The sequence below is a fragment of the Sminthopsis crassicaudata genome, chromosome 1 (genome assembly GCF_048593235.1).
Source record: "Sminthopsis crassicaudata isolate SCR6 chromosome 1, ASM4859323v1, whole genome shotgun sequence".
Lineage (NCBI taxonomy): Eukaryota > Metazoa > Chordata > Mammalia > Dasyuromorphia > Dasyuridae > Sminthopsis > Sminthopsis crassicaudata.
Window position 1 is genome coordinate 497018506 of NC_133617.1, and position 22490 is coordinate 497040995.

Genomic DNA, 22490 nt, shown 5'->3' on the forward strand with positions numbered 1-22490 from the left:
ACATAAGTGTTTAACAATTTCTTGTTGATTACCTGACAGACCCATCATCTAGATTATTGCAATAGGCTCCTTTCTGGCTTCCCCAAATGAAGATTTTCCCTGAAATCCAATCTATCATCCTTTCAAATCCCAAAGTAATCTTGATGAAGCCCAGGTCTATTCATGTTACCCTACTATTCTACAAATTCCAGTAACATTCTCTTGCCTCCAGGATCAAATCTAAATTCTTTCATTTGACATTTAAAGCTCTTCATCCCCTGACCTTTTTCTATCTTTCTAGTATTCCTACATTTTGATCCCTTCCTCCCACTCTGCATTCCAGCCACACTGACCTTAAATGCCCCAATTCTGGTTCGTGGGCCTCTGTACTCATGTACCTTAGCTCCCTCCCTCCCAGGGGATCCCAGGTTTCCTTCAAGATGCAACTTAAAGACTATCATCTTCTTCATCTTCTTTGCTGCTCCCCCCTCCCCAACCTACTCCCTACTTCCTCCCCAAACTAAGATGAATAAATGTCACCTTCATTAGAATGTTAGCTCCTTGGAGGGAAGAACTTTAACTTTTGTCTTTTTAGCACTAGTACTTAGTATGTATCTCACTCAGAGTAAACATTTTAGAAATGCTTCCTGGATGATTAATTAAAATGTATATTTGCCATTCAAATGACAGATATTTACCCGCTCTGTTAATGTCTTAGCCTTTTTTTCTGCTTCTTTTAGGCACAGTTCCAATTCTTCCAGCTGTGTCAAAGCATGGGCCATCTGTCCTGATTCCAGGGCTTCTGTCTTTAAAAGTATGATAATATATTAATTTTTATAACAAAAGAATCCGTTACAAATAACCCAAAGAATCTAGTGGGTATAAATTTGCTACAGCATATCACCAATGAAGGTGTTTTTGAGGAGGTTCATAAAAGAAAGACAGAGGGTTAGGCCAGTCATATAGTAAGAATTTTTTAAAATAATAAATTGATATCCCAAGAGCTACATTGGTTCCCTCAAGTTAAAAGAATCTGACAGGTGAAATAAAAGTGGTAATTTGAGGATCCCAGTAGGTAGACCCCAAAATAGTATAAATAATTCCCTTAATGAACCTTTTATTAGGCTAAAATCTAATCAAATTAGGTGAGGGCCAGAAAATGCACATAAGTCTTTTTTTTTTTTTCTTTTCACCAATAGACTTTAAGAAAAGAGCTTGACAGTTTAGACCCTAAAAAGAACATAAGAATTTCCTATTAAATCTAAATAATGAGGAGATTCTGAGAGTTGGAATCTGCTTGCTAGGATGCAGTGGTACAATGGAAAATGGCCTCTTTCTAAAATTCCAGGACACAGGTTCCTAATCTTGCTTGAATACTTACTACTTATGTAACCTTAAGGAAGTTATCTAATTTTTCTGGACCTCAATTTCTCATCCAGAAAGGGGAGGAGGGGGAGACTAAATGATCTTTAAGGTCCCTTCTGGCGAAAAGTCTATGGTGCTACTCATGTTGGAATTTGGTTAAAAGTATTAACTTTACCTTTTATGGTAAAGTAAAAGCACATGAAAGAAAGATTTTATATGCTTTAAAAACAGATCAGTATCCCCTAGGACATCTCTGAAATCTCTGAAATCAGCAGATGGGAGAATTTTCCATTCAAAACAATTTTGAAGTCATTTGATTTTGACCACAGGCTTTTTGGGGATCATTGGATATCCTGAAAGGTATACAAAATAAAATCATCAGAGCATGACCAGCTCAAAGTTGTGCTGGTATTGCTGTCTCTTGTGTCTGTGATTTCCGTTTTGTGACAATATTCAGTAATTGCAGAGAAGCCTGCAAACTGAAGGGGAAAAATCCCTATACTAGCTAATATTTAATAATAAGTCTTCCTCTCATATCCTTGCCTATGGTAGGTTCTGCAGCTCCTATTTCTAATTCATCACAAAGCAGAGCCTCTTTCCTACTGTTCTCTGAGCCTAAAGTCATATATACAAATATATGTAAATTTTCCAGATGTATTTACATGACTACATGCTAAAATATAAATGTGTGTATACATATATAGTGTCTATATTACAGCATGACATTGTGGAGAGGTAATCAATCAGGAGATCCTGAATTCAAGTCCTGCCAATGACACAGACTGGCTATGTGATCCTGGGCAAGTAATCTCTTTGTCCAGACACCTTCCTAACATTCTAAGTAGTAGAAAAGGTGTTAATCTGTATTGGTGGAGAAAATTCCTCATCAGGAGTCCCTATACTAACTTACAGGTTTGTCCTCCCCTCAAAAAACACAGACATACACACACAAGTACATGTACACACTTATATATTCATATATTATATATATATATATATATATATACACACAGAAACACAACTACACACACTCATAAATATACACATATATCACACATATATACACTTACATACACAAACACACATTCACACATATATCAGTGTTGGTAAGAGTTTTCCCTTCTCTCCCGACTGCGACTCCTGTGATTGGTACCCCCGTTTCTCAGCTCCTCTTTCATAAATTTCCAAGAGCATAAATTTTCCTTTAGTCAATGTTCTTTTTCTGCTCCTGGGAGTATAGGGTTAGGATTCTTTAAACTTTCTCTAAGAGAGAAAATAAGAAGGAATGTTTTGAGGCCTCTGACTCAGATGAGGATGACTTCCTCTCACATTAGCAAAACTTCTTCCATTGGAAAACTGCTGGCTCATCCTATATCCCAGAAAGTCCAGAAATATTTATTCTTCTCTATTTGGAAAGCTACAAAAATGGATGTTGATAAAATTTCTTTTGATCAACTCAAGTCCCCATCTATAGTCCCAACATTTAATTAGATAAAAGCCTATTTCTGTCTTTTCTTCTATGTATCTAGACTAACCATAATGCTACTCTCATATGCATTTAATTTCCCATAGGATACACAAACACAATGCATGTTATATTAGAGAAGTTAATTTCTTTTAAAAATCCATGTTATTTACACAAAATGAGCAGTCTCCAAGAAATAAAAATTAGACATATAGATTTAGCACAAGAGCCATAGCAAGGTCAAGATTGAGGAGGTAAGAGCAACACAAATTTTGTTCAGCAAACAAGAACATTACATCATTTTCCATGTGGCTTCTACACAGTTCACCACCAGGAGGTTATGGCAGCAATTTTAAATGACTTACTGTTATGCTATTCTCAAGACCTTATTTTCTCATTCAGTCACACACTCTCATATTTCCTAAAGCTATTCTTTGCCTCATCTCTTTCCTACCTGGCTTTAATCATTAAATGGGCATTGCCTCAGTCAAACTGAGACCTGGGGAAAAGACCTTAGCTTAAAAAGGACTAGATCTCCCACTGAATCCAGGGCCATCTCCAGTCATCCTGATCTTTATCTGGCTACTGGACCCAGATGGCTTTGCAAGAGAAAGTAAGGCTGGTGACTTTGGGCACAGCCCTCCCTCATTAAATCCAATTCATTTACATGTCATGGCATCATCTCCCTGATGTCATGATCCTTTTTGAGAACAAATGACATACAATAACATTTCTCTAATGAGATTTCAGCTCTCCCTTCTCTTTTAAGGTAAGGAGAAAAGAAGACTGTCCTTAAATTAAAAAATACACTGAGGATATCTGTTTAGTCCTTCAAGCATCCATTCCATCTGTATTCCAAATCCTTGTGGAAAGAAATGCAGAATTCATGTGCATTCACAAAACTACACATTCTTAATTTTACTTTGGTCATGTGTTTGTCATTACAAATACAAAGTAGTAAGAGTGGGAGATTCCATGGAATTATGTTTCAAATATATACACGAATTATTTATATGTATAAGCATTGGATTAGATTGCTTGCTATCTTGGAGAGGAGAAAGTAAAGGAGGGAAGGAAGAAGAAAAAAAAGTGGAACTCAAAATCTTACAAAAATGAATTTTGAAAACTATCTTTACATGAAATTGGAAAAAATAAAATACAGTTGAAATTAAAAGAGTGTAAGATTCCCCTAAACACTAAAATAGACCAAATAGAAATCAATGTCTCTATGAGATAGGAACTCTTTTTTTTCCTGGGGCAATTGGGGTTAAGTGAGTTGCCCAGGGTCACACAGCTAAGAAATAATGTGTCTGAGCAAATTTGAACTCAGGTCCTCCTGACTTCAGGGCTGGTGCTCTATCCACTGTACCACCTAACTGTCCCGATAGAAAGAAATATTAGAACAAAACAGGTATCTGATATCAAAAACAACTGGCTTAGAAAAATAGATTAGAGAAATCACTTAAGAATAATTGGATTTCCTGAAAACAATATTTAAGAAGAAAAAGAAAACATGGATCACTACATTTCAAAAAATCAAAAATGAAAATTTCTAAATCTATTATAACTAGAGAGCAGAATGAAGTTAGAGAATCCACTCACCTAAAACAATTTCCAAAAGACAAAAGTCCAAGGAATAGCATAGCAAACCCAGAGTTTTCACATCAAAGAAAAATAATGTAAAAATTCATCAAGAATTGGTACTTGGTACAATACAAGTACCAAGAAACTACAGTCAGAATCATCAAAGATATTTCAGTTTCTGCTTAAAAATAAAGGATATCTTGGAATGCAATATTTTAAAAAAGAAAAAAATAAGCTTATAATGAATAATAGCTTACCCTACAGAGCTAAGTATAATCCTACAGAGAAAAAAATCTTTAATGGAATAGACTTTCAAACATTTCTGATGAAAAGACCAGGGCTAGTAAGAATTTTGAAATATAAACGCAAGAATCAAGAGAAACCTCAAAAGGTGAATTTATTTCAGCAGTTAGAAGGAGATCTGTAGTAATGTAGTGTTAACATTCTAATAGGGAGAAGAAACAAATATCCCTTCAGAATCTTAATAACTTCAAAAGATATTAAATAAGTTAAATTGGAAAAACAGAACTTTGGGGAAAGAGATGGGTTGTTTCTCTATTGAGGACTATAAGCAGTGAAAAGAAGGGAGCATAAAAGGAGAAATATGCTAATTTATGGAATAAAGGAATGAAATTTGCTATTTTTAATCATTGAGGTATGTGAAAAGACTTTTCAAAGCAAGGAGGAAGGAATAAGAAAGAGTGGGCAGCAAATGAACATCACTCTTATCTGAAATAGGAAAAGAAATTTGACCTAAGATTTTATCTCACACCCTTAAAATTGGCGAAAATGACCAAAAATTGCAACAGTCAATGTTAGAGGGGCTGTAGAAAGATAGCCATACTAACATCTTGTTGTAGAAAAATGGAAATTCTTCAAATAATGTAATTTAAATGTCCATACTTTTGTACCATTACTGGCCATATACTCTAAGGAAGCCATTCATAAAAGAAAAAATAAGTTCCCCATATACTCCAAATTATTAATAGTAACACATAATAGCTAAGAATTGGAAAGAAAGTAGATGTCCATCAACTGGAGAATGCTTCAATAAATTTTGGTACATGAATGTAACAGAATGTTACTGTGCTGTGAGAAATGATGTGTGTGATAAATACAGAGAAACATGGAAAAAAACCTAACAATTGATAGAGTGAAGTAAGCAAAGCATAGTAATTACAATAATGCAGAAGAAAAAACAATATACTGAAAAATCAAAATTAAATTTAACAAAAATTTAAAAATCAAATAGATCTCAAATGAAGAGATATGAGATGACATCAATATCCTCAAGCTATCTTTCATGAAGGTAATCCACAGGTTATACACTGCACATATTTTTAGACGTTTTTCAACCTATTAATCAGTTGATTTGATCTTTTTTTTTTCCTCTCTTAAAAAATTTCTATTTGTCAAATGGGATGACTCTATAAGAAAATGGGGATGAGATACTTGGGATACTATGATGATATAAGAATTAAAAAGTATCAATAAACACTTATAAGAAAAAGAAGAAAAGGAGGGTTGAACTCAGACATAGTCATTTTCTTCATCACTTAAACCTAGATAGTTAAAAAAAAAAATACAATAGATCAAGCCCTGATTTTTGTGTTAGTTGATTTCTGAAGTGTAAATAATCACAATGAAAACTTAACATTTGAAGGCATTAGCTTCAGCCTACCTCTGCCTATTGTTCTTGTTTTTCACAGACAGACATTTGGGACTTTAGCATAATTAGCCCAGCAGGAGAAAGGAAGATCCTGCTTCTTTGCTTCTGGCAAATATTCTAATCACAATAATTCCATCTCTTTGTTCAAAGTATCATAGCATTTTATTGTGCAGTCCAAAGATCCTGAACTTGGTTAAAAATTTAAAATATGACCTCTAGCAAAAAATAAAATAAAACAAAAATAAAAATGCCTTCACTGAGCACTAGTCATGATCACAGCAAGGTCATATTTTAATTTTTAATTTTAAAAAAATGAAACAATACATAAATGTATCCTGAACATACCAATCTAATCAGGCATTTTAAAAAATTAGACTGACAAATTGAAAATGAAAAGCTACTTGAAATTTATAAAATAAGTGTCTCAGGATATGTATAGATAGATAGATAGATATATACAATGTTCTAGTCTAACTAGACAACTGTAAATTTCCCAATAACCTTTTCCCCTCTTCCCAACAGAAACTGCAGATTTTCTACTTCCTTTCTTTAATTCATTAAAGAAGCATTTAAGCACTATGTCAGGCATTATGGTATTATAATATCTTTCCAATAATTATCATATTATATATAAAAAATCAATTATCCCATCACAATCCATCTATAACATAATACTTAAGTCTAAGAGAAATCTATGAGACTCAGAAAGTTGCCTGGGATTACATAGTTAATAAAAATCAAGAGGAAGATACTTATCCAGGTCTTTCTGGCACTAAGCCAAACACTCCATTCACTACATTATATTCCCTAGTTAAGATGTTCCCAATAATTATACTTTTAAAATATTTTGCTCTTATCATAGTAAGAATTCAAATGGTAATTAAATGGATTTGTCAAGAAAAGCATTATATATGTGACATCTGTGTTGCCTGCTACCAAGCAGATGGAATCCCAAAGTTCCTTAGTTCCTCTTAAATATATATGGTGTTACTACCCTTGCAATAAAAACTCAGTTTTTAAATGTCTTGCTAATCATGATATCTAACATGCCAAGAAACAATATACAATTATGGTAGGGTCTTTAAACCTTTTTTTTTTTTTTTAATATATCATGGACCTTTTGATAGTTTGATGAAGCCAATGTAAACTTTCTTAAAATAATCCTCCATTTAACTGAAGAAAATGCTAAATAAATATCATTGATCCCTAAAATCTACTCCTAGACTCTTTGGGAGTTCATGGATACTAGGTTAAGAACCTTAACTTCGGGCAAGGTTCATTGTTAATTTTTCAATTTTATTTTCAGTATAAAATGTCTTTCCTACCTTCCTGTTTCCCACAGTGAAAAATCCTCACTTAAAAAAAAAAAAAAATCTATACTTCTATAAGCTCCTTTACTGATAGAACATCTAGTAATTTTCAGAAAGTTAATTTCTTGGTCAAGGCTTATCCTTTTCTTTCTAAATAATTAATTCTCTGTCCATTTCTTTCCTTTCTAAGCCCCATTTTATTTATCATTAAGTAATAGAATGGATAGAGTGCCACCTGGAGTCAGATATCTTCCTGAATTCAAATCTTTTCTCGGACACTTACTAGTGGGGTATCCCTGGGCAAGACATTTAATTGCTGTCTGCCTCAGTTTCCTCATCTGTAAAATGACTTAGAGAAGGAAATTGCAAACCACTTCTGTATCTTCATCAAAAAAAAACAATAACAACAACAGCAACAACAACAAAATGAAAACAAAAATACAAAAGGGACCAGAAAAAACAGACATGACTAGAAAATGATTAAACAACACAAAGCAGATTGGAGCCAGTTACAGTCTATCCATGACCAAGTGTCTCCTAAACTTTTCCATTTCATGCTATCATGATCCTTCCAGAAGCCAACTCCTCCACATGGGAAAATTCTTATTAGCTGAGCAAACTGAGGCTCTCTGCATACATGCCAGACTCCCATTAAATTTATATTTTGCTCTTGCTATATTTTCAAATATCCTTTTATAAGAGCTAATTAATATTAAATGGTTAAATGGAATTGGCATTTAGTGTAGAAGGGAAAAGGAATAAGCACTTATGAAGAACCTATTATCTGCCAAGCATTATGCTGTGCTCAAAGCAACCTAAAGAGAGGTAGGTGCTATTATTATTTCCATTTTACAGTTAAGAAAACTGAGGCAGAGATTCAGTGGTTGTTCCAAGGTTACAGAACTACTACATGTCTTAGGTTGAATTTGGAATCAGCTCTTCCTGACTGCTGGCCCAGTAGTCTAGCCACTATACCACCTACCTGCCTAATCCAGGTAGAGGAGCATGGTAGAATGAAGGCCTATGACATTAGACAAGGTTACTCTTAATGCTATGAAGAACATATATAGTTGAACTGACCAGAACCCCATTTTACATTATAAAATCACAAAAAGGACACAAGTCAAAACGTTTTAGAATATTACACATTCATCAAAGAATTAGAACAGAAACATAGATATCACAGAATGTCAAAACATTCTTGATACTGTTTCACTATGATTTAACCAATTTTCTTTTAAAAACTATAAAAATATTTAACCCATACCATATAGAATTGGAACAGGAATCAGAGCAGTGAGTCTTCACTCTAGTTAGGTGGCTCAAGGGATAGAGGACAGGACTCAGAAATATTTGAGTTCAAATTTGACCTCAGAAACTTATTAGTCATGTGACAATGAGCAAGTCTACCTCAGTTTCCTCAACTGAAAATGAGGATAATAAAAACACTTATCTCTTAGGATTTGTTGTGAGAATCAAATTAAGTAATATTTGTAAATCATCAAGCTTGGCAAATAATAGGTGCCTAATATTTTTGTCCATATTCTTAACAAATAAAATCTCTTGATTCAGATGACTATTTTTTTCTTTTTTTAAAAAATGCAATCATTTATTTCCCCTTTTATATAAAAGAAAATAATGTGGTTGCTGCTAATCCATGTGTATGTGTATATTTAAAACTAGCTTTGAAATTTGAGGTAAGATTGAGATATTTATAAAGTGACCATTTCAGCAAAGTTAAGGCATAAAGGTGGAAAAAAGAGACAGTGGTTTCATTGAGACATCTCAAACACAATGGAAACACATTGAAATCCTATCCCTAAGCAAGTACAAGTTCCATAAACAGGAGAGCTTCTAAGCAGATAGAGATTAATAACACAGATATAAATAATATGAGATTAGCACTTGAGGCAACAAAAGACCAAGCCAGGGAAAAAGAGATCTGTGTTACTGGCAGGACATCTCAGAAATATCCCTCAAGGGGAAATGCACTCTCCTAAGAGCTTCATCAGGAAACATCCTATTAATCTTGTACATGGGAACCCACATTCTTTCTTTTAGTCCAATTTCAATTATTATATATGCCCATATTGTGGGCATTTCCCTCCCCCCCAAAAAAATTGGTACACTTAAAACATCTTTTAAAAATCAATCAAGACATGATCATACTTATTTGGATAAATTTTATTAATTCAGAGAAATTAACATAAAATTGTTAATTATCTGACTTTAAAGGGGAACATTGAAACTATAGAATATAATGTTATTCCTTTTTTATTTGGACATGTGAATACAATCAGAAGAATAATTTATACAAGGACAGGAACACTGTAAAAAAACTTTCTTTTTATTAATTTTTTTAAAATGTCTTATTATATATAAAATTTTTAATCTTAATTTTTAAAAATTTTAAGTTCCAAATTCTCTCCCTCCCTCCTTTGCCCCTCATTGAGAAGGCAAGCAATTTGATACACATATGCAGCCTTGCAAAACATATTTCCATATTAGTCATGTTGTAAAAAGAAAACATAGACCAAAAAAAAGCCCCAAGAAAAATAAAGTTTTTAAAAGTATGCTTCAAAAAGAAATATGCTTCAATCTCCATTCAGCCTTCATTAGTTCCTTCTTTGGAAGTAGAAAGAAGTTTGTATCATGAATCCTTTGGAATTGTCTTAGATCATTTTATTGTTCAGAGTAAGTCATTCAAAATTGATTGTTATACAATACTGTTGTTGCTGTGTACAATGGTCTCACTTCACTTTGCATCAGTTCAGATCTTTCCAGATTTTTCTGAAACCATCCTGCTTGTCATTTCTTACAGTATAATTAATTGTATTCCACCACAATCAAAAACTACAACTTGCTTAAATATTTCCCAATTGATGGGCGATTTCTTCTGTTTCCAATTTTTTGCCATCACAAAAAGAGTTGCCATAAACATTTTTATACTGATACATCCTTTTAAAAAAGTCTCTTTGGGATAAAGATCTAATACTGCTATTGCTAAGTCAAAGGATAGGCACACTTTTATAGCCTTTTGAGCAGAGCTCCAAATTACTTTGCAAAATGATTGGGTCTAATTCACAATTCCACCAACAATGCATTAGTGCCCCAATAGAAAAACAATGAGATGAAAGATGTTAAAATTGGTATTAATAAGTGAACTCAAAGGACCAGTAGAAAGTAGACCAATAGGAATTCAAGGTTAATAATGAAAAAAGAGTCAAAGATGCATAAAAACCATATAAAGAAAGATATATATGTACATATTTCTCATTATAATACAACTTTTTTTCTGATTAAAATCATTCAACTAATAAAGCTAACTAGTATGGCCTAGAAATTCATTGGTAAAATTCTTAGCAAAAAAAAGAGTATCTACTTTCGTAACTGCTAGTTGAATAGGTCTCTAAGCAAAAGGAGTCATCAATTTATATTATTCCTGCCTTGTGATCAGGCTAACTCTACAGAAAACAAAGAAGAATCTTATTAAAGAGACAAATCAAGCAAACACAGGAATTTTAGGGTGTTTTTTTCTTTTTCTTTTTTTTTTCCTTTCTCTAGGGTGAGAGGAAGGAAGGATATTACTCACTTTTTGCCTTGTACAGCATAACAAAAAAGGCATTTTTCTCATTTAAAAGTAAAATTATACATACATATAGCACTATTATTGAATCAGGAAAATTAGGAAAGTACAAATATATATATTCCTGTCAAAATTCATTAGCTAGCACCTCTTAGTGTCTTAGAAAGAGGGATAAGGCATTGATGACTGTTTCCTTAGCTCATTACCTTGAAATCAAAACAATATTACCATCCATTTCAGTCAAGGCAAATATTTTAAACAAATGAAAATTTAATATGAAATAATGAAAAAAGTATATAATTTGTACTATTCACTTCTACTTTTAAAATAGTCTGTATGGTTTTGGAATTCAAAGAGGTTATCTTGAGAACAGATTTTATGAACCTGTTCCTGAAGGAAAAAAAAGTGAACTAACTACAGAAAAATTCTTTACTTAATAAATTACACAAAAGCTTATGATTCATACATTGGGATTAGTCTTGCGTCATTAAGATAAGTAAGCAGAGAAGTTGTTTTGTTTTCTTAATCACTAGGAAAAGCCCAAAATAGCCCAACTTAATATCCTAGATTTATTAGTCAAATCTAATAAGATGAAATATAATAGAGATAAAATCCTATATTTGAATTCCAAAAATGATTGCATGATTCTGAAGGGTGACTTTGGTATTTCAAAGTGAAATACGTTACTAGAAGGCTAATTAAATGTACTGTACTATTTTAACAGAGCAATGACCTCATATCTCCCTATTGCTTTTAGAATTAAATACAAAACCCTTAATCTGACATAAAGCTACCAAGGAAGGATGAGAACGATTTGTTTTAACAGCCATGAAGATGAGTGAAGCACTTAGAGCTTGATCAGATACTGAAGACACCAAGGTCATATTCCACATCCAGGGACATCACCAGTCATTCTGACTTTGTGTCCTGCCAGTGGACTTGGATGTCTAAAAAAAGAGAGTGAGGCTGTAGGTTTTTTTGCAACTTTGTCTCCCTTAAATCCAATTGTTGTGCAAGTCAAGACATCACCCACGATGCCATTGGTCCTCTATGAAAATGAAGGACAAGCAACAACAGGAGGACCTATTATGAAACATATTACCCACCTTCTGACAGAATGGTGATAGATCCAAGGTGCACAAAGAGCCTTAAATTTTTTGACACAATGTGTGAATTTATGTTGCTCAACTATGCATATTTGCTACAAAGTGTATTTTTAAATCTTTCTCTCAAGGTTGATTTATTTATTTATTTTGGGGGAAAGGGGAAGATTAGTAAAAGTGATAATAACAGAGGTAAAAAAAATAATGTATAAAAGAGAAGTTCAGAAAAAAGCATAAAAGTTTTGAAAATAATGTATAGAATTTATTTACTTTTTTAAAAAAGCTGTTTGCAATAGAAACTCATAGTTTCATATAGCATTCTCTTTTTTTAGTGTTTAAATCTAAAATAAAAAAATTAAACAAAGTATATTCTTAGAAGTGGGGAACTGTAAGTGTAGAATAAGGTGTACAATGTCAGACTTAGTTGCTGAGTTGGGTTGTTCTTTGCTTAGCTATTTTTCAATTTTCTGTGACTTTCTTGACTCCATTTGAGGTTTTCTTGGCAAAGACACTAAAATGGCTTGTTCAGGCCTACGTGTTGGAACATTTGCTTATAGGGGAATTGATAATAGTCTTGTTGTTGTTGTTTTAATTACATTTCAGGAAAAGATTGACATTTCCAATGTGTTAACTTTAATTGTGAATTTGATTGTTGCATAGCAGGGACAAAACTACTTAATCTTGGTCCTAATTTTTAGATTTTTATCAACAGACTATCCTCCACTGGGTACATAAAGCATAGAATAGACATATGTAAAACCCCATATAAAGGAATAGAGGCTGTTTACTTACACACACACACACACACACACACACACACACACACACACACTCAGGAATGTACTTTAAAAAAAAAGTAGACAATTTAAAGGAGAAAAATAAACATTCTTCCACAAGTACCCCTTATGTTACCCCTGACTAGTCACTTAGCCACAACCTATATGAATTTTTGTTTCTCCTTTTGGAAAATAAGAGAGTTGGACTAGATAATCTTTGGGGTCCCTTTAAATTCTTGATCTATGATCCTAATATAAGGAAGGGACTCCAATTACTTAAAAGCAATTACCTTTGTTAAGATAAGAACACATTTTGACCTAATCAATAAAGTTATTAATGAACAGAGTTTGCATACCCCCTTAAATAAATCAAAGAATTATAAGAGAAACTTGATCAATAGTCTAAGACTTCCTGAAGAAGGAAGGAGCTGTTTTGAAGCCAGACAGAGAGAAGGTAAAGCTGGAAATAGCATGACATCCCAGCACATCACTGAGGAACAAAAGTAAGGCACATCTATGATAAAGAGAAAAGTCATCAGCTTTATAGCCATCTCAGAGCAAAAGACTCAGGATAAAAATCCTCGCTCTCTTCGAGTCTCTCTCTCTCTCTCTCTCTCTCTCATCTCTCTCTCTCTCCTCTCTCTCTCTCTCTCTCTCTCTCTCTTCTCTCTCTCTTTTCTCTCTCTCTCTCTCTCCTCTCTCTCTCTCTCTCTCATCTCTCTCTCTCTCTATCTCTTTCCTCTCTCTCTCTCTCTCTCTCTTTCTCTCTCTCTCTCTCTCTCTCTCTCTCTCTCTCTCTCTCTCTCTCTCTCTCTCTCTTCTCTCTTCCTTCATTCTTTCTTACCTTCTTTTCTTCTTTCCTTCCTTCCCTTCTTTTTCTTTCCTTTCTTCTTTCTATCTATCCATTTATCTATATACACATAATTTTTTGTTTCATTACCCAAAACATTTCTAGTAAACCTGAATTTTGCCTCAACCATGAACAGTTAACTAGAAATAGATGAAATGTAAAATCAGGCAGAAAACCCACATCTCAGGCTAAATATCAATAATTTTCGATGTCCAATAATTTCAATGTCAAAAAGTTTCCTTAGTTAGGGACTTAAAAGTGAATATAAGTACACTGTAAAATTTTCATCTAAAAACAAATTCTGTAAAGTTGAAAAAAAGAGAGAACATATGGACCTTAGCGTATAAAACAAGCTAGTAATGTTAACTGGATGTTACATAAAAAGAACCCCTCTAAAGTCCTTTTTAGCTCTTAATCTGTGTTCCTAGACTGGTATTCTAATCTTTATGTATTTCTTTTTGGATCTTTCATCCAGAAGGTAAAATTCAAATCCCTTCATGTATGTTGAACTCTATTCAAGTTCTGATTTTGTTGTTTGTTGTTCAGTGATGTCTGATTCTTTATGACCCCATTTGGAGTTTTCTTGGCAAATATACTAGAAGGATTTGCCATTTCCCTTTCCTAGCTCATTTTACAGATGAGGAACTGAGATGTATAGAGTTAAGTGACTTGCCCAGGGTCACATAGCTACCCTGGACCACATTTTAGCAGCCCCTGACATTGATTTAGAATATTAGGAGGATATTTAGTTGCAAAAATAAGATTTTTTCTTAAAGTTGTTAGTTTTGGAGTGTCTTTCTTGTGAGCATGAAGTTCTTTCTTAAATTTTAAATTAAAGAAGCCCAACTCATTTGAGTTTCTAGATAGAAAAAAATTGGAAAGGATTTGTTAAGTTTCACTGAATAGGAAATTCCTGCTGAGTATCTAGTTTTCACAAAGAGAATGTTAACAGAGGATAACCAGAATATGTCATTCCATTGATCATTCACATTGGGGAACTAGCAATCAGAAAGACTGCACTTTAAAAGGTATTATATGGCAAGAAAAATAAGATTTTCTAAACTGGGAAAACTAGTTCATAGGGAAGATCCAGTTCTCTCTTTTTTTTTTTTTTAAGTTAACTTGAAAGAACTTTTTAAGAAGACAGTTAATGAATAATTTGTTACCAGTCCTTCCTGTCAGAGGTTTATATTATTTGAGTAAACAAAACCTGGGCTTGGGATTCTTGGCTTATGTGCTTTTATTGTTTAGGATAGGCTGCTGCCAATAAGTCCTTCCTCTTAAGTTTTTTTGTATATTTTTATTGTAACCAAAAGGTCATATTTCATTACCTTAATAACAATCATCTTCTACAGAAGAAAACATAAGTTGGTCAGACAAAATAAATTAAAAGTTTTAGAATTAAGTGCATTCTCTGCAGAAACATGCAAATTGGGAGCTAAGAAATATATGTAAAATTAATGAGGCTTTAAGTATACTCTATAGTTTGAAAGATTAATGGGTAGAAATGTTGTTTGCCAAATAAGTATCTTTCAGAGCAAAACATGCACAGGTATTTTTCTTAGCCCAACTATAGTTACCTCTATTTGTAGAGATTAAACAAGAGATACTAAATATAATGCCCACATTTTCAGAGGTGTAATAGAAACTACCCTGGAATGTGAGTCAGAACCTTTGTGTTTTGTCCAAGGTCTTTTGCTGACTAACTGAAGGAGATTGGGCAAGATATTTAAGATTTCCTCAAAAAAAAATTCCTTTAAAAACTTAAAAATAATTGAATATGAACCCAAGCAACTTTTCTAGCACAAAAATTGAAAGGTTACCAGAAACCAAGTGAAAAGAGGAGGAAAAAATACCAAAGAGAACCTAGAAAATCACATTTAAACATAAGAAAATCATGAAAAAGTTTAACAAGGAGATCTTTACAAACTTTCATTTAAATTCAGGAAAAATTGGGCCTAAGGCCTAGGATATTATGTTCTTTGGGAAAAAAATTTCCGTGTAATATTAATTCTAGAAGACCAAGAACCTGATAACAAGCAACTGTTACTCAAACCAAATTCCTCTCTGCAGTTCCCTATTTTTGTCACTGGCACAATCCTTATTCACCCAGATTCAAACTTTCTGTCATTTTTCATTTCCCACTAGATTTATAAGCACCACAACCAGTTGGTCCCCAAGTTCCATTGCTTCTGACTTCATAAGGTCTTCCCTATATCTCTTTTCTTCTGCCTCCAGAAACATATCTAATACTAGACTACCACCATACTCTTCAGTTACTATCCATGTTTCCTCTCCAATATACCCTGCACATAGCTGATTACTTAATATTTGGCATTGTTTTTGTGTAATATTTCCATTTTAAACTTTACATGATTTCTTATGCCCATTGGATAAAAGCAAATAAATTGGTGCTACGGAAAAGCTTCTGGATTTTAGAGCTGTAAGGTTTAACTTCAAATAGAGCTCTGACACTTTCTGAGTAGCTTTAGAGCAGTAATTTAATTTCTGAGCATATTTTTTAATCCACATATAATCCTGCTTCTTCACAAATCTGAGTTTGGTTTTTCTTGAGATAAAGAACAATAACTTGTACTGCTTACATGAAAAGGGATGTGACTTTTGATTGGTTTAAAAGAAAAATGAGCTGTGAAAATGTAGCAGAGACTGTCTTCAATTTATTAATCACACTTTTGAGGTAGGTTTGAGAGAGGCAAAGCACAGAATTCAAAATGGCAGACTGAGCCCCCAACCTGCAGACATGAAGAAACTCATCAAACATTTTGATTTCCAATACCTGCAGCCCAAAAGATTGCTAAGGGCATACCCTTCCAAGGTAACATTGTTCTCCCTCCTCATTTGAACAAAGATTCTTTTTCTTATACTGATGATGTGTTCTGTTTGGTGTATAACTTGCCTGATTCATTTGCAGTTTTGATAAATTTGCCAGCTACTTAAATGGCCATGTGTGTAACCAACATTTAGCTAAAAGAGCTAAAGTGTCAAATGCAAGCTAAGGGATATCCTCTACTACAAAAGTGATCACTATCTGTTTGTTCTGAACCCTTTGGAATCACATCCTGCACTAGAGTTATTTCAGGTGTTATAGATAGATAATAGTCTAGCAAATATTCTTCTTAGAGATAGAAGGGATCACTCCAATTAAATGATGCTGGATCCTATTACCCTACTCCTTATTTCTTCCTCACACTATTGCCAAGTCATGTGGCTGTAGTGATACCAATAAAAGCTTCACCACAAAGGTAGACCAAGTCCCAATAGTGTTTATCCATGCTATCCAGGAGCCACATCTTCATCTGTATTAGACAACCCCACATGTACATAGATATATAAGAGACTATCTATAAAAATAGTACTTCACATTCATCTTGCTGCCATGAGCCCTGTAAAATGAAACCTACTTTCTAAGTCTCTCTTTGGATTGCTTTCCAGTTTTCTTTTCACTGGCCCCTTTATGTTTGTTTTAAGAATTAAATGGGCTATTACTAGATACTCATAGTTTTGAAAAATCAACAACCCTAGACATTAACTTCTGATAACTGGATAGATATTAATTTGGATTGGAGAGAATGGGTCTGTGTGCCCAAGAATGTTCAGTAATAAAATCTTCACGCTCCTGTAATTGTGAAAATATTTTCTTTTTAAAAACATCTCCTATTTGTTTTCTCAAGACAAAAAATTATGGTATTGACGTAGTTTATTTTGGAAAATGTGGAGCTTTGAATTATCATATTTGATGTAATTATTGATTCTGAAATGTCACAATTTGTTTTAACTAGGGTGTATTCTAGACCTTCTTTTAAACTTCTTCACTTGTAACTCTTTTTCACCCAAGAAATTTTTCCATGACAAGGGATATATAAGCATATAAAATAGATTTACAAATCAAATATTTACTCACAATAAATCATAATTCATCAACTTAGTTATGAGATCCAATATAAAAGAGCGAGAACCACCATTTAAAAAGCTAGGTTCTAGACCCATATTGACTAACTAGAATTTCGCTTTCAACTTGAATCTAAATATTTTTGAAAACCAGCCTATTATTAAGATAATAATTTTAAATTTCAGCATATGTAAGCCAGGAAAGATTTTACTGCCCAAGATAAAAAAAAAAAAGCTTTATTTGTTGTTGTCTGACTTAACCCCATCCGTAAAACTTTTCATTTTACATTGAATCATGATACAAGTACACAATCAGTAAATGTTAACTGTCTCACAATTGGCATTCAAAATGAGTAAAGTACTTTAAAAATTTATTAACCATTTTTTTTCTAAAGGGGGAGAGAAAAAGAAGAAAAAGGAAACTGGGAAAATTAATATAACAAAAAATACTTCAGAAGGTTAATAATACTATTATTAAAATTCTTTATAACTTCAAAGAAATCCACAATTAAATTGAATAGCTCATCTGGAGCATCTCCTCCTAGTATGAGGTCTGTACAGAGAAAGTTAGAAAATACAAATTCTCTTGTTTAAGGTAAATGTTCCACAACAATTTCCACAGTCTGGGTAATTAGAAGATATTCATTCTAGTAGGCATGGAAAAAGAAAGGAATCTGAGAAAGTCTCACTGAATCTTAGTTGCCTCTGATAAAATGGAGAGACTCAAGAGCCTACTATTTAGTCCTTAAAGGAACTTTACCAGCAGGTGCTCTGCCCAAAGGAATGTACATTTTGATCACTGAAATATAGTAATATATCTGGGGGTTTATTGGAGAGGACTATACCTTAAACCCAAATCACTCTGACTCTCATTGATTGACCAGCAATAGGTCCCAGGCTAAGGCCCACTTGGTCATTTTGTGTTCCTTCCAACTATATTATTAGAAATGAAAGAAGTTTTAGAGGTCATTTAGCCCAATTTCTTTATTCTACAGATGAGAAAACTGAAGCCCAGAGAACTAAAGTGACTTATAAAAGATTCACAAATATTATAATATTCACAAGTATTAAGTAGCAAAGCAAAGATTCCAACCTGAGTTCAAATTAAATTCAAATCCAGAACTCTTACTATTGGGGTACAGTATATTTTATTGATTTTTGATGTGGACAAATAAAGATTTATTTAGCCACAATAGGGGAAGGATATTTGATGAGAATAGGCATCAAAAATCTTGATTTGATGCAGGTACACAAAGCTCCTTTTGCTTGATATCCATCATGATCTACCTGACAGGCATCAGAGCTTCCAGAAGTCCTTGTGGCTTTGTATTGGTCATACAAAGGAAATTATATCAACAATCTAAGTTTTAGTTAAGTGAACCAACTAAGTCTCCAGGAAGGTATCATCAATATCTTTTATGGAAAAGCTTGGCCAACTTTTTTTTTTATTAAAGCGTTTTATTTACAAAGCATATGCATAGGTAATTTTTCAACATTGACCCTTGCAAAACCTTCTGTTCCAAATTTTCCCCTCCTTCTCCCTACCCCCACCCCTAGATGGCAGGTAATCCAATACATTAAATATGTTAAAATATATGTTAAATCTAATATCCATATGCATATTTATTCAGTTATCTTGCTGCAAAAGAAAAATCAGATCAAGAAGGAAGAGAAAAAAAAAACTGCAAAAGAAAACAAAATGTAAGCAAATGACGGCAGAGAGAATAAGAATGCTATGTTGTGTTCCACACTCTGTTCCCATGATTCTCTCTCTGGGTGTAGATGGCTCTCTTCATCACTGCACAAGTCAAACTGGTTTGGATCCTCTCATTGTTGAAGAGAACTACATCCATCAGAATTGATTATTATATAATCTTGTTGTTGCTGTGTATAATGATCTCCTGGTCCTGCTCATTTCACTCAGCATCAGTTGATGTAAGTCTCTCCAGGCCTCTTTGAAATCATCCTGCTGGTTGTTTCTTACAGAACAATAATATTCCAGAACATTCATATACCATAATTTACCCACCCATTCTCCAATTTATGGGCATCCATTCTTTTTCCAGTTTCTAGCCATTACAAAAAGGGCTATCACAAACATTTTGGCACATACAGGTCCTTTTTCCCTTCTTTAATATTTCTTTGGGATATAAGCCCAGGAATAGCACTGCTGGATCAAAGGGTATGCACAGTTTGATAACTTTTTGGGCATAGTTCCAAATTGCTCTCCAGAATGGCCAGATTCTTTCACAACTCCACCAACAATGCATCAGTGTCCAAGTTTTCCCACATCCCCTCCAACATTCATCATTATTTTTTCCTGTCATCTTAGCCAATCTGACAGGTGTGTAGTGGTATCTCAGAGTTGTCTTAATTTGCATTTCTCTGATCAATAGTGATTTAGAATACTTTTCATATGATTACAAATAGTTTCAGTTTCTTCATCTGAAAATTGTCTGTTCATATCCTTTGACCATTTATCAATTGGAGAATGGTTTGAACTGTTATAAATTTGAGTCAATTCTCTATGTATTTTAGAAATGAGTTCTTGGCCAAACTTGCATGCCAAGAGGAGGTAGGCTATTGTTCTTACTATATTTCACCCTTTGATGATAAAATTCTTAAATAGAGCCTTCTAACCATTTAAATTGTCTTAGGGTTATAATGTGTCAACTCTGCTATCTATTATTCAAAAAGCCTGATACAAGTATCACTAAAGGAAAAAGAGAAAAAAAAAACAAAACCTAAAACAGAAACATAGAAGAAATGAAATAAAATAAAAAGTTGTAGGAGTTCCCTGAAGGAGTGACTGATTCTGAAAGAGTCCTAGGAAGGATTAATTCCTGCATCTAAATGAGCAGATCCACAAAGTAAGTGATGCCAGATCTTTGCTGTTCCTAGTGAGTTTCAATGTAAAAGTTGATCAAAAGTGGCAGCAGCTCCAGAATTATCAAAACTGCACCAGAGAAGCTATTTCTTGCATAGTCACTGATCCTTATTACAGGTCAGAGAGAAGTGATCTGTATCATCATCCATATAGTCTTCCCTAACCAAGATCTTCCTTCTCCTGAGAGCCCCATAGCTTGGTGGGGGGGGGGGGGGAGAGGGGAAACCAGGGAGAAAAGATACAGCATCATTATCTAATGAGAGTCCTCTAAGGGGTTTCTACCAGAAGCTAGTTAGATACTTTTACCCTCCCCTTGACTTCATAAAGCAAATTCCCTTCCAACAGTGCCACCCTTTGATCCCCCAATATTTCCTTGGAGAGGAGTTGCACAATGATGTCTGGCTGTGGTACCAATAGTAATGTGAAGTAATGTGAGCTTTGAACTAACAAGTTTTACATTGAACTAAGCAATAGGATACAGCATGACTGGCCCTTTGCCACTGAACATCTGTTGCTCAGTGGGGACTCTGTAATACCATTTGGATTTTCTTGGCAAAGGTACTGGAGCGGTTTGCCATTTCTTCTCCAACTCATTTTATAGGTGAGGAAATGGAGGCAAACAGGGTTAAATGACTGCCCAGCTGTCACAGCTAGTAAGTGTCAGGGGGCAGACTTGAACTCAGGAAAATAAGTCTTCCTGATTCTACGGGTCAGTGCTCTGTGCATTCTGGCACCATTTATCTCCCAGGAACTGAGGATGTTTCACAGTAAGTGGCTACCATTCCAGAGGCATACTAAAAGCACCACTGGAAGCACCAAGGCCTATCTTAGCTCATTTTCCTCAGTACTGTCCATCCCCCAATACAATAAGCTCATTATGTCCCACTTGCACAAAACTATGTGACTGACCTCATCTAGTTCCAATCCAGTCCAATATCCTAAAAGTTTAGGTTCAAGATTGGAACAAATGAGATCGTTGTAGGTCATTCAACAGTTAGCTAGGTGGCACAGTAGAGTGCGGTACAGGGGTTGTAGGATGTGTTCAAGGGGAAGACTAGCACCTCTGGTGTGAAGACCACTGAGCCTTTTTCAGGGCTGCTTTCCACCTTTGGTGCCCTCCTGATATACCCAACTACCACCCATGGCTACATGAAGCTATACCTTGCCCAGCAGCCACGTCCTGTTAAAAACATTTTGACAGATGGGCTAAACCAAGTTGAAGGGAACTGAAGTGTCTCAAACCCTTCAGTGAGTTGGAGTGGGTGCCCTAACCCAAGCATGTGAAGACTTCCCCTGGGAAAATGTGCAGATGAGAATAATTTGTTCCAAGAATCCATGAAGATGGTTGAAGCAGAATCTGAGGAGCTACTGGAGCTTGGTTAGATGTCAAAGATGCCAAAATCATATATTGCGTCCTGAGCCATCACTAGTTATCTTGACTTTATCTTGCCATTGGACTCTGATGACTCTGGAAGAGAGAGTGAGGCTACTGACTTCATGAAAATCTGCCTCACCCCACACCATTTTACCATTTTTATCTATCTCAAAGTCCTATAGTGACAGGCATGTGAAGTAGCAGCAGATGGCAATACACTGGGTGCTGTGGTTACCATCCTGCAAACAAGTGGCCATAGGGTTGTCTTCTCACCAGACTGAAGCAGTCTTCTGGGTCTGAAGGACTATACCATTCACCTGCTAGTATGAAGAAAGGGCTAAGAAAGAGTACCCTAAAATTGTCTGCCTCATCCAATCCTGGCCTGCTTACTCTGGAAAATGGGGATCTTAGTCTAGGATCAAAATCACACAAAAAAGATGATCTTGCTCATATATAGGTATGGGGTGGGCACAAGCTTATGGACAACACAAAATCCAGTAAACCTGACAAAGAGCTCATATTATGTGAGAATTCAGGAGGTGTCACAACCAAATAACTACCCTGAGCTAAACAAGGGCTGACAAATGAAAACCAGCTTACTGAAGTCAGCACTGAATATATGTCTTTCTGGA

The 22490-nt window shown here is 34.4% G+C and overlaps 1 protein-coding gene across 8 annotated transcripts in view; it reads right to left on the bottom strand.

Moving 5' to 3' along the window:
* The window catches only part of CCDC192 (coiled-coil domain containing 192), a 323587-nt gene that overhangs the window by 257850 nt on the left and 43247 nt on the right, over positions 1 to 22490 (bottom strand). For 5 of the 8 annotated variants that reach the window (XR_012484650.1, XM_074281452.1, XM_074281451.1 and 2 more), the window contains one exon: positions 678 to 785. The exons of 1 other annotated variant lie outside the window; for it this stretch is intronic. Coding sequence is in view for 6 of the 7 variants with exons in the window: in XM_074281452.1 (XP_074137553.1) it covers positions 678 to 785 (108 nt within the window). In the remaining variant the exon portion in view is untranslated. The remainder of the gene's footprint in view (positions 1 to 677; positions 786 to 22490) is intronic. 2 more of the 8 variants (XM_074281456.1, XM_074281455.1) reach the window with 1 other exon arrangement.